The 13,439-nt window shown below is 45.9% G+C and overlaps 1 protein-coding gene across 1 annotated transcript; it reads left to right on the forward strand.

Moving 5' to 3' along the window:
- The first annotated feature begins 467 nt into the window (after positions 1–467).
- On the forward strand, positions 468–12,640 carry LOC119661529 (Golgi-associated plant pathogenesis-related protein 1-like). Its single transcript, XM_038070907.1, has 5 exons — positions 468–649; positions 704–812; positions 876–1,088; positions 12,173–12,399; positions 12,462–12,640. Exons 1-5 carry the CDS (start codon positions 618–620, stop codon positions 12,547–12,549), a joined length of 669 nt encoding a protein of 222 aa, XP_037926835.1. The 5' UTR covers positions 468–617; the 3' UTR covers positions 12,550–12,640.
- Positions 12,641–13,439: the final 799 nt, after the last annotated feature.

The raw sequence follows: 13,439 nt of genomic DNA on the forward strand, positions 1-13,439 counted from the left end.
TCACGGGCCCATTCTCAGTGACTACCCAGCCGAAAAATAAGAAAAAAACAAACAGCTGCTCCTATTCAATGTGCAGGCCTCAAAATACCCTCCATTCCGATACCTGCTCAAAAAAAGTTATTATTGTATTACCATGTTTTCGGGAAACTGACTTCTCCTAAAATCATAGAAATCTTCAGTGATATGTTCTTTGTGATCGACGCATCAACGAACGTCTCAAATCTAAAAGTTGCAGCAACGTCATCCGTCTTGCAGCTCTCTATGGTTCTGAGTGTTGGCCGACTATAAAAGATAATGAACGACGTCTTGCGGTAATTGAGACGAAGATGTTGCATTGGTTGCGTTTTGATAAAATCCGAAATATATTGTATTTAAAAATAATTTCATCCGTAAAAAGTATCTTATAATAACTTGGGTCGCTTTTAATCAAATCATTGAATCAAAGCAATCAACACAGAGAGTAACTACAGTCGCTACTCCCACTATTTAAACGTCAATAACAGTCAGCTATGACATAAAAATACTAAAAAAAATTGAACAGATACAATGTTCACAAATTCCGGCAAAAAGTTTTTAAAAATAATATAAAAGTTCAAAATTCTAAATTCATTCAGTCAATGGGGTGTTGCAAGTCAAAACGCGAGCCAAGGTAAGAGGGTTCGAATTTAATGGGGCAACAATAATAGAGTCAGCTCCTTTCCAGTTATGTGTACACAACCACCTGCCGTAGTCCAGCTGGATTTGAATGTTCAAAAACGTACACAACATATTGGTCGGATGGTACCGTGATGAACGAAAGCAAATATTTTGCGGTAATGAACCATTCCAGATCCACTATTTTCACCTGAATGAATATTCCTACTCCCTTATTTTAGCCCTACCGAGTTAACGACCATAACGACCAGGGTCGGAGGATGTATCCAGAGTATGTGGCCGCCATGGTTATCAAGCATCCAAAGAACCCGCCGAATATCACAGATTTCGAATCTGATTGCTTGGATGAACATAACTTAGCTCGAGCTCGACATGGTGTTGGGCCGCTTGCTTTGGATAAGAAACTTTGCAAATTTGCTACTGAATGGGCCCAAGTAAGTTTCATCTAAATATTAATGACTTCAATAGGATTTTTAACCTTCAATTATTTATCGTAATTTTTTATCAGTATTTGTTCATTTTTCCACCACAACCCTCCTAAGGCCACCTTAGAATTTGGAAGAGCAAGGAGCCTGACAGCATTTTGAGCACCCTATATGGTGAGGTTGGCATATATGCCCCATGCATGATAATTAATCATTTGGGACAAGGCCATAAAATGCACTCAGGCTTTCCGAAGGACAAGGCATCCAATAAGGGTGGGTGCAGTATTAAGGCGTGCACCTACGTTCGATAGACCAAAAAGAAGTGAAGTTATTACATAAAAATCTGGATTTCAAAGTTGTTAGTGTTGACTAGATACTGCCGGGTGCTAGACAACGTTTTACGCTCAGACCACCGTTACTTAGAATTTAGTCCCTTGCGGCCGACCAGATTAAAGTATAAGGACGGAATTCTAGGAGAACGGTTTGTTTACCAGCATGGAAAGTCCTATGAGTCTGCTCTTCATTCTTCTAGTTTCAACGATATAGGCCGAAACTCTCACGAGTATGCGATGGTGGGTTTGTGGACATTGAAGGGACATTTGACTGTGCGCCGTTCTGATGTCCCTAGAGAACTTAATGTCGATGGAATTTTAGTTAAATGGATCTATGCTATCCTGTGGAGTGAAGTCTGCGTTGATCGCCCTAACAACGAAGCCACGAAAGGCTACCCCCAAGGAGATATACTAGTGTCACTTCTGTGGAGTATGTTGATCGACTCATTATAATGGGAACTACAAAATACTCTAATACACGTCCAAGGAAGTGCGAATGACTAGGCTCTCGGGACTAAATGCAGAAATATACAACGCGCTGCTGATTTGATTGACAGTTAGTGCCTCAGGAATGGGATTTCTGTTAACCCAAGAAAACTTCAATGGTATAATATTATTTCCAGAAAAGAGGAAACTGAAGCTGAACTTCAACTCCCCGTAGAGGTAAATATGAAACCAGCTCTCACGCCTATGAGCTGGGCAAGTAGTCCTTTGCTTCGACGTGGGAACGTGCGCCTCATGTAATATGGATAGATGCTACTATCTTTAGGCCGATGTTTGCTTATGCATTCGTAGTTTGGAGAGTTAGGGTGAATCTATGGTGATCTATGGATGCGCGATTTGAACTAATCCTAAGGGTCTTTTTGCAGTTGAATTTGAAGCATTGCCAAAGTGTTGGCATCATATAGAATCAATACAGATTAATATACGGTGGTGTTTGGCTAAGATAGAAGCAGAACAGCCGCCTTTAGACCTGCGGAAACCGAACTGATGATGAAGAAATTAGTTTCTGACGCCAGTCGCCAGAACCCAATAATAATGGTTTTTTCCAACGAGTTTTAAGTAAGGCAAACCTACCAGTGTTTAAGTAACGTGGAAAACTGCGAAGTAGATAACAGGAAAATATAATAATAATCGCTGGCGCCACAATCCATATTGGATCAGGGCCTTGAAGTATGTTAGAGCACTTCCAGTCACTATAACAAATCCGTCTGCCACCAGTGAGATTTGAATCCGCGATCTTCCATTAAGACAGCCCAGCGCTCAAATCACTTGAGGCGACGAAATCGTGTATACAGTGAATTATTGGCGAATGCCGTTTCAGAAAATAATCCAAGATAATATTGAGTCGGAAGTCAAGATTTAAGGATGATTGACTCAAAGATTGCATACCAACGCAGGCTGAAAACAAAGAGATGATCTCGCCTTCATGGTCTCGAATTTAGTGCTTAAGTACGTCATTAGGTGAATCATACGATCACCATCAGGATGATATCCCTAAAGTTCACCTAGGTGATGGCGTACATGGATGTCATTAACATTATGGTACGTCCAATATCCGAAGCGTCTGCCTCGCTGCTGTCCACTTATCACTTACACGGCATTATCGATTTGCATCGTCTCGGAAGAGGCATCACTCTTAAAATAAGAAGTATCACGCTGCTTCCAAAAATTTGCAGTCCAGTACAGTAGAGTTCTTAAGGTTTTCTATCAAATCCTTATTTGTCTCATGTAAACATGGCTGCCATTTGCCTCTTGCCCTGGTGTATAGCGTGTGGCGCGGCAGGATCTGCAGCATTCGAAATTTATTTCGGATGTTGCGGATGCGGACGGGTAGATGGCGCTGAACGCGGAAACTCTCCACTCACTCGTTTTCAGAACGCACCGGGGGAGTGGAGAGCCAGCGGTAAAAAAATGCCGTTGGTTGGGACAGTAAGGACCGCATGGAAATAAGTCGGTCTCTTCTGTATCCAACCGTGGCGCGGAACACTTCGACTCGCGTTTTCCTCTTAAAGTCAAAATATTATAATCAAAAAAATAAGAGTTAAATAGTTAAAGTAAATCAAGTCAAATCATTACAAGTCCAACCTTTTCTTTGCTTTCGATCCGATCTCGACTTTTCTATTTACTGCCCTCGACACCCAAAAGTTACTACGAAAATTCCCCGGGCATCTCACAAGAGCGAGCTTGTCGTGCGAACGGACAATGTTCGATTCCAACAGTGAAGATTAGCTAAAGTGGTGACCCCGATAGGAAAAAGTGACAAATTATCCGCCATCGCCGCCATTGGTGAAGTTCTATTGACGACAAAATTCGTCCGAGCAACACGGCAGAAATAGAACTTCCAAACACCTTTCACACACCGGACCAGCCATCATTGCCACGACCTTCCGACAATCTTTGCAGGAAATACTATCCGCGCTTCAGAAGTGTTCCCAAGGTGTGTGGGCGGATTAATGGCGTAAAAGTCTGACGACGTTCGTCAACAAAAAGAAAGTGTCGACGAGATCTCCATATTGCATTCCTGTAAACGCCAGAGTAGCGGACAGTCTTGGTAATCGCTTTGAATTGTGGCTGTGTCGCTCGCAACTGTTCCGAGTCCGTGCCCAGCTCGCGCCGCTCTTTCGGCATTTTCTTTTCATCTTGGACAACGGCTCGTGGACAAAAGGAAAATCAGAATTGGGCAGAGTCCAGCCCGCGATCAGGTTCAGAGCAATTGGGCGCTGCAGCGTTCGGAAAGGATAAGTTGAACAACCGCCCGGTCTCCTCGCAGTCAGTGGCCGCGTCATTGCCGTCGTCATTTTGCAGCAAACGGACGTCCCCAGCACCGCCAACGCCGCAGCTACAGCCCGGCGAATTTGATCCAGCGCCGCCGTCGAGGAGGACCCCAGCTCGACTGGAAATTATTAAATATATTTATCTCATCTCTATATTCATTTTATATTCAATTGTAGCATTAGTTGTGCAATATTTACACGAATTATTCATTATATTAAAAAGTGTTAATAAAATTAAAGCCGCTGCAAGAGACGGCGTTGAGGTGTTTCGAATCGCGAGTTCTCTGTTTTCCCGGTGTTTTTGGTCTGCGCTGGAGAGCGTCCGCTTCGGTCGTCGTTTTTCTCGGTTCGTGCGTGCATTTGTGGGTACGGCCTGCCGTGTCCAAAAAAAATTTCACCGCGTTTCAGTATAAACTCACCGCGTCTGCATCACAATCTCGTACTTCTCGGTAGGAAAAATGTCGTTTGACAGTAAAGACGCGGCAGGCCCATCGGACCCACAAGTGACCGCCCTCGCCGTACGCGTTCCTCCGTTTTGGCGTCGGAACCCCGAGCTGTGGTTCGTGCATTTGGAAGCACAGTTCCAAATGTCCGGCATCACATCGGACGCGACCCGTTTCAACTACGCGGTGGTCGGCCTGGACGAAGAGTCCATACTTCTGGTGTCCGACGTAGTGAAGTCGGCATCGTACGCTCAGCTCAAGAGCGAGTTGATCAGGCGCCTGTCGGCAAGCGAGTCGGCAAAATTAGACCACTTGCTGGCGGGTTTAACGTTGGGTGATCGAACTCCCAGCCAATTGCTTCGTGAAATGAGGCAATTGGGTGGGAGCAAGATCGGCGACGACCTGATCAAGTCGCTCTGGCTGCGTCGGCTCCCGGAGGGCACCCAGGCGATCCTAGCCTGCGTCTCCGGTTCCTTGGAGGAACTGGCAGCAACGGCCGATCAAGTACAGGAGGTGTACGTTCGCCCAACGATAGCGGCCGTTCAACCACCGTCGGATGAGGTCAGCGACTTACGGCGCGAGATCGCGGCCTTAACTGCCAGCGTGGCCGAGATGCGGGCGACGTTGGACGCTCAGCGTTCGAGTGCCAGGCCGCGAGCTCGCTCACGGTCTGCCACACGAAAAGGGCGTTCGGGTAGCAGGTCGTCAAGACAGCCTGCGGACCAGGGTATTTGCTGGTATCATCGTAACTTCGGAGATAAAGCGACAAGATGCACGCTACCTTGCAAATTCGCGCCTACCACAAAAAACTAGGTCCGCGGGGGGTCTTGGCGACGGCCACCCAGAGCGCAGCGCCACGTCGCCTAACTATTTTCGACCCCCTCAGCAGGCGCAACTACCTCGTCGACACGGGTGCGGAGGTTTCGGTTCTTCCCGTACCCCAGCATCATCGACTATACCCACAACCCCTCAAACTGGCGGCAGCAAATTCCTCCCGCATCAATACATACGGGTACAAGCAAGTGGACGTGAGTCTTGGCTTGCGTAGGACGTTTCCTTGGCGTTTCATCCTGGCGGATGTCAGCTTCCCCATATTAGGCGCAGACTTCTTGTGTCACTATGGGTTGCTGGTGGACTTGCAACATAAGTCCCTTATAGACCCCACAACCAAACTAAATTCGTCGGGCCAAATGGTATCTCACGCTGACAATAACCTTTCCGTTCTTTTGGAAGACATCTCCCACTCTCGTGTTCGGACACTCCTCCAAAAGTTCAGCCAGATAACTACCGAGTGTAGTCTCTCGAAACCAGTAAAGCACAATGTGCAGCACCACATAAATACTACTGGTTCCCCGATTTTCTCAAAGGTGCGTCCTCTACCACCCCAGAAACTGGCTATCGCGCGGAAAGAATTTGAACAACTTGTTCAACAGGGTATCTGCAGGCCCTCAAACAGCTGTTGGTCTTCCCCTTTACATATGGTCCCTAAGCCAAATGGCGAATGGCGTCCCTGTGGGGATTACAGAAGGCTAAACGCACAGACTGTTCCTGACCGATATCCGATTCCACTCATCCACGACTTTGCGCATCACCTCGCGAATTGCCGCATCTTTTCGACCTTGGACTTAGCCAAGGCATACCACCAAATCCCAGTAGCTCCTGAAGACATTCCAAAGACGGCAATATGCACACCCTTTGGACTCTTCGAGTTCACCCGAATGACTTTCGGATTGTGCAATGCGGCGCAAACCTTTCAAAGGTTCATTCACTCAGTCCTGCGAAACCTCGATTTCTGTTTCGTCTATTTGGATGATGTTTTGGTCGCTTCTTCTACTGAGTCTGAGCACTTAGCCCATCTCGAGTGCATTTTTCAACGTCTCCTTGAGGCCGGTTTAGTCTTAAACGTTGAGAAGTGCAAATTCCTTCAAAAACAGGTGAGATTCCTCGGCCACTCCATTTCCTCTGAAGAAATACAGCCCGACCCAGACAAGGTGCAAGCAATCACAAGCTTCCCGCGTCCAAAAACAGTGAGGGAGTTGAGGAGGTTCTTGGGCATGCTAAACTTTTACCGTCGTTTCCTGCCCAAGGCCGCCCATCACCAGTCCGTTTTGAACGCGTACTTGTCTGGCCCCAAAACAAAAGACACGCGAGAGATTGTGTGGTCTGAAGAGGCTGTCTGCGCGTTCAATAAATCCAGACAGCAACTGGCTGATGCTACACTTTTGGCATTTCCTCATCAAGATGCACCCCTAGCCGTTTTTGTTGATGCCTCTGACATCGCAGTAGGTGCTGCCCTTCACCAAAAGGTGGACCAAGTTTGGCAGCCGTTGAGCTTCTTCTCGAAGCAGTTGAATCCCGCTCAACGGAACTACAGCACCTACGATCGCGAACTGCTCGCCGCATACCTGTCCATCAAATACTTCCGTTTCTCCCTAGAAGGCAGGCCGTTCACAGTGTTCACGGACCATAAGCCTCTCACGTTCGCTTTGAAACAGAAGTCCGACAAAGCGTCCCCTCGTCAGCTTCGACACCTGAGCTTCATAAGCCAGTTCACGTCAGACATCCAGCACGTGTCCGGGAAGGACAACATTGTTGCTGACGCTTTGTCTCGTGTCTCCGAAGTCAACATCCCCGCCTCACTCGATTTCTCGGCTATTGCCAAGGCGCAAGAGGATGACGCAGCACTTCAGAGCCTCAAGTCCAACCCCAAATACAAATTTCGGGAGTTGCCCATCTTCGGCTCAAACCTCTCGCTCTGCTGCGAAGACTCGGAAAAGGGACCTCGGCCATACATTCCGGCCACATTTCGCAAGGAAGTGTTCCACGCAGTTCACGACTTGGCGCATCCCGGCATCAGGACAACAAACCGGTTAGTCACCGGAAAATACTTCTGGCCCTCCATGAACAAGGATATCAATTCCTGGGCCAGAGAGTGCATCGCATGCCAGAAGTGTAAAGTCTCCAGGCATGTAAGGAAAGAAGTGGGCTCATTCCCCCGCACTACCAAGCGTTTCCACACCATACACCTCGACATAATAGGGCCTTTGCGAGACTCGCACGGTTACAAGTATTGCCTCACAATCATCGACAGGTTCACGCGGTGGCCTGAGGCAATACCTCTGAAGGACATTACGGCGCAATCTTGTGCCGAAGCCCTCTGCCGAGAGTGGATACCTCGCTTTGGCGTCCCTGCAGTAATCATCACTGACCAGGGAATGCAATTTGAGTCAACCCTTTTCTCCGAGTTAGGCAAACTCCTGGGTTTTAAACGCCAGCGGACTACTGCATACCACCCGCAGTCCAATGGGATGCTAGAACGTTGGCACCGGACGCTGAAAGCCGCCATTATGGCACGCGACGACCCGTCCTGGACTCAAGTCTTGCCTCTCGTCCTACTCGGCCTTCGTACAACCCGCCGAGAGGAATTTGCTGCCAGCCCCGCGGAGCTGGTTTACGGGGAGAACCCAAGACTCCCAAGCGATCCGGTCTTCGACAAGAGATCGGGTCTCACGGAGTCGGGGTTGGTGCGTCTGCTGAGGGACAATCTCCGACGCATCAAAGCGCCACCACCCATTCGACACTCGTCCATACCTGCTTGTTCGCCCAAGGAACTGGACACGTGCACGCACGTGCTGATCAGGACGGATGCCGTCCGGAAGCCGCTGCAGCCTCCATATGAGGGCCCGTACCGCGTTCTCGAGAGGGGAGAACATTTCTTCCAGCTCGAGATCGGTGGTCACAAAAAGGCGGTCTCTTTGTCCAGGCTGAAACCCGTGTGCGCCCCGAAGCAACGTCGTGTCCGCTTTGTGGATTAACGGCGAACGAAGTTCGGGGATCCGTCGCCGAAACCCCCTAGGTTTCGTCTGGGGGCGGAGTGATGTGGTGCGGCAGGATCTGCAGCATTCGAAATTTATTTCGGATGTTGCGGATGCGGACGGGTAGATGGCGCTGAACGCGGAAACTCTCCACTCACTCGTTTTCAGAACGCACCGGGGGAGTGGAGAGCCAGCGGTAAAAAAATGCCGTTGGTTGGGACAGTAAGGACCGCATGGAAATAAGTCGGTCTCTTCTGTATCCAACCGTGGCGCGGAACACTTCGACTCGCGTTTTCCTCTTAAAGTCAAAATATTATAATCAAAAAAATAAGAGTTAAATAGTTAAAGTAAATCAAGTCAAATCATTACAAGTCCAACCTTTTCTTTGCTTTCGATCCGATCTCGACTTTTCTATTTACTGCCCTCGACACCCAAAAGTTACTACGAAAATTCCCCGGGCATCTCACAAGAGCGAGCTTGTCGTGCGAACGGACAATGTTCGATTCCAACAGTGAAGATTAGCTAAAAGCGTGTCAAACATACCTATGCGCCATCATTCTGAATTTCCCACGATTTTTTGAGATGCCAACACTTTTTACCTACCGTTCTGCATCAAATGCCTTTGGGGCGACCCATTTTTTGGTCATCTTGGCAGAGTGGATTTCAGTGCATGGCCCTTTGCGTTCACCGAGTTATTCGTTTGTAATATTCTCAGAACAGCGAACTCCGATGATACGACGCAGACAGGTATTGTCGAACGCAATTCGGTACCACCGCCAGCAGCAACCACGTTTCCTAAATATCCAAATTTATCAACGCTTTCAATGCTTTGCCCATTTATGTAAATAGGGAAATTACGTTGACCTGTCATACTGAAAGCCATGGTTTTGTTGGGGTTCATCTCCGGTCCAATTCTACTTCCGTACCCAGTGACAAAGCAAATAGTTATCTGCGTGGTCGAGGTGTATGAAGAAAGATGTCATAGTTTCCTCCTCCTCTACGCTCTACGGACATTGCACTATAAAGAACGTCACTGATAACAGAAAGAAATGATATCAGTGATAAGATACAACCCTGGCGGATTCAGTTTTGGACCCCAATTTCTTCTGAGACTTTTGCAAGATGCAGAACAAGACATTTTGCTCCAATCTATGTGGCTCTCATAACAGCTATTGGTTCCTTCGGAATGCTCGCCTAAATAGAGCACTTCATATACACTCCCTGTTCACTCTGTAGGAAGCTTTCCTGAAATCGATGAAGGACAAGTGAGGCGAAGATCTAAATTCAGTGCCGCTCCAGAATGATCCAGTGAAATTTGGTCAATGTGGAAGGATCTGGAGTGCAAACCAGCCCGCTCTCTGCAAATCAAGCGTTCAAGATGTTTTCTGATGCGTTGCAGGATTATTTTAGCTATTATATTTGTGACGGCAGGAAACACGGAGATATCCCTCCAATAGCCAATCTTAGCGATCATCCCCTAATTCATTTCCTTGGCAATAGTCTCTGTACGTGCAACGATGAATAAATCTGCGGGGAAACTGTCAGGCCCAAGGGATAGATCATTAAAGCAGTCTATGCAAAACACTTTCAGAAAGTAACTCCCAAACCTACTGCGAATCGCAAAGGCGGGAAAAATCCTCCCTACCACCATTATAGCTAGGGTCGTCAAGACTGTGTTTCCCTCTCAAAATGTCCGAGCAAGGTGATGTCGAACGCCACTTTCGCATTCAGATCATCGTGACCATGACAATGACATCTTTAGGAAGCTTCCCCTGAACCACGTATATTTACTGGTAGAAAACATTCTTTTTCACTATATTGGAAGCCTCAGTTGAAACATAGCATTGTGCTATTGTTATGGCCCTGGATCGAAATCTTGCAGTCAGAAGTGTATTGGCGCACCTTGCGGTAGCCATCAGACACAATCCGACACTGGATTTGCGTCTGCCACCACCAGATGATGTTGACATTTCGGTAGCAGTAAAGTTTAAAAATTTGTAGGTTATTAGCTCACAGATTTCTATCCGTTTTATTCGCCGTTTACGACAAGCAGGGAAGACCTTGATTGTATACTTAAACCCCGAATCGGGTTTTTTTTTCAAATTGCATATTATTTATAGAAAATCGATCTCTTCTCTCGATTTGAAGTTTAGGCCGAAATACTTCTGGAGACTGGAGGCCTTACAATATTCGTGTTCCCTCACAGAAAAATTAGTTGAGGATGTGCTACCCTCTTCAGCGGAAAACCTGCCCTAAAGAACGGCCGATCTATTCATGGCATTGTTGCCTAAACCAAGAAGCGGAAGAGGAGGCTAGGCAAAAAGAATCTTCAGCAAGAAAAGAGAGGGAACTTTGGATTAAATCTTACATGTTCGATCCTTTTCTTTCGTCTTTGGCAGGAAAACCGGACAAAAGGACGCATGAGATGAGGCACGCAATATCTCAATGTCCATAAGAACCAGACACTATGGAATTCGAAAAACTGTCACCCAACTGCAGGAAAGGGCACTGGGAGCAAAGGGGAAGCTCTTTGGAAATGAGGGTATGGGCGATACTGTACCACCAGTCGTGGCAATATTCAAAAAAGGCCCAAAGAAGTTGAATACTCGCCGGAACTGGTTTTCTCTGTGAAACCCATACTGGAGGTTCATCACTACATACAAGATTTCGATATGTCCAACAACATAAAATTTGATCAAATTAACAACAACGTACCAAGGCCTATTTCTTTCTACAGGCAACGACGCCGGCAAAGTTGCAGGACCAAACTACCTTGGATCGCACACTTAAGAGTTTTTTTGTGTGCACTTGCTCTGATACTGGTAATAAATGCCGTGAAGCAGTTCCCTGCTGGAATGAAGAACTGCAACTACTCAGGAAATCAACCGAACTTCCTCTGAAACGGACTTATAAGACCAATAAAAATAAAAATCTGTTAAACTACAAGAACTCGCGGCTTCAATATATGAGCCTTGCAAGAAATTCGGAACCGAACTCCTTCAAAACGAACTGTAAGGAACTAGAAGTTAGAAGAGAGAGAGCCAATCTGGTCTTTCTTCCGGCAGTTTATCGAACTTAAAAGTAGAGTTATTACGGGGCTCTCTTAGAGGTAATTCACCTGTTCTCGCAGATGTGTGTGTCTAATTGAATTGATTGACAGCGAGTCCTTTTTTGTATAACCTAGCAAATAGGAGCATTATGAGAATAGTGGTTACCAGGGAAGACTTCAAAATATCTTATGTGAATGGTATTTACCCAACGATGCTAACGGCTATAGAGCATTTAGAACAACTTCTAGGAAACATTTTTTGGTGATTTCCTGGAAAAATTTTAGGGTTATTGTCATACCACTGTCTGGTAGGGATGATTACGCAAATATTTGAGTCGACTCATTGATTTCTGGAATAGAGGGCACAACTCTGTGAATTCCTACGAACACTCGTAGATATGAAGGCCTTTGAAAAAAGTTGTGATGCTAACAGGGGGTATGATATGACACTCTTAGTTAAGCTAACGGAAGATTCCTCCCAAGGAGGTGTGCCACGGCCACTTCTGTAGATTATGCTGGTCGACTCACTGCTATTTGAACTGCTTGACCTCCGGAACGTCGATTTGATTGACCGTTGGTTGGTACAATGGCATAAAATTGCCTTGCCTTGGTGTTCAAAAAATTAATTGCAAAAACCGCTATTTTTCCTGATTTTTCAAACGCATATCCTTTTCCAGGAATTAGCAAATCGTAATCGCCTCCATAATCGTGAAGACCCAAGATATGGTGAAAATTTATACATGGCGTGTGGAAAGAACGTAACTGCGAGAGACCCTGTCAAAGCGTGGTATACCGAGTTGTGGAGTTACAGCTACCACAATCCTACTTTCAGCTCTAACACGGGTCATTTTACGCAACTTGTTTGGAAAAATAGTGAAAAACTTGGTGTTGGCATGGCGACAAGGTAAGTCTCACCCTTTTCCAGGAGAAACACAACAGCAAAGAAGCTTTTCTTATGTCTTCTAGCGGCGGAAATACCTTTGTTGTTTGCAACTATTATCCGCCAGGCAATTTTGCCGGTGAATTCCCTTCAAATGTTCCGCCTCCGTTGTAGCTTGTTATGACAGATTATGCGAAAATTAATTTAATGGTTGTAATTTTAAGGTGTATGTGCAGAAGTAATAAAGATGTTTATTCAATATAAATGAAGTTTTCTGTATATTAAAGTTTTGTGTAAAACAAAACCTTATTAAAATAGGTTTATTGCCTGTCTGTCACACGCACTTTTCTCAAAGGTGGTTAACCAACTGACATGAAATTTGGTTTGGTCAGAATTATGGACACCGATGCATGTAGTGAGTAACATTGTTTTATGTTGAGTTTAGCGGCATATCCCACACCCGCAAAAGAGGGTGACAAATTTTCTTCACGAAATATAGGCATGCGGGGTGTCAAATGAGAGGTCTTGATTAGTACTTTCCGAAGTCGGCTTTAGTTTTGTCATTAATTGCAAGGAAGGGGGCGAGCGGGCGGCTGGAAAGTGATAACTTATTTCATGGAACCATTTTCAGAAAGTCCCCCTCCTGAAATCTAAAAAAAATCACGAAGCAGCTCCTATAGGCCATCCACTTTCCATACCCATATTCGTTCAAATATAATAGCATTTTCTAAAATAAACTAACATGAAAATAGCTTCTTTTTGAGACATCATGGCTTTTTAAGGTGGGGGGGGGGGGGGGGCTTTTTCTTTCTTCTAGATATCTTCCCTATTCTCTCCCTTCATACGGTAAGACGTAAAATTCAAACTTGACCCCGATGATATAAAAAAAATCTCACATTGAGGTATCATCTCTTTTTAAGGAGTAGTTACCGCCACGAGTATTCATGGGCTTTAAAGGAGGAGTTACGTCTCTCATAAGTGGCTGTGCTAAAATAAGAGATTACTAACCCTGTTTAGATACGATTGCAAACAGAACATAGGTCTATGTGTGGCGTCTATTATTA

Source organism: Hermetia illucens, chromosome 1 (genome assembly GCF_905115235.1).
Source record: "Hermetia illucens chromosome 1, iHerIll2.2.curated.20191125, whole genome shotgun sequence".
In the NCBI taxonomy this organism is placed as follows: Eukaryota; Metazoa; Arthropoda; class Insecta; order Diptera; family Stratiomyidae; genus Hermetia; species Hermetia illucens.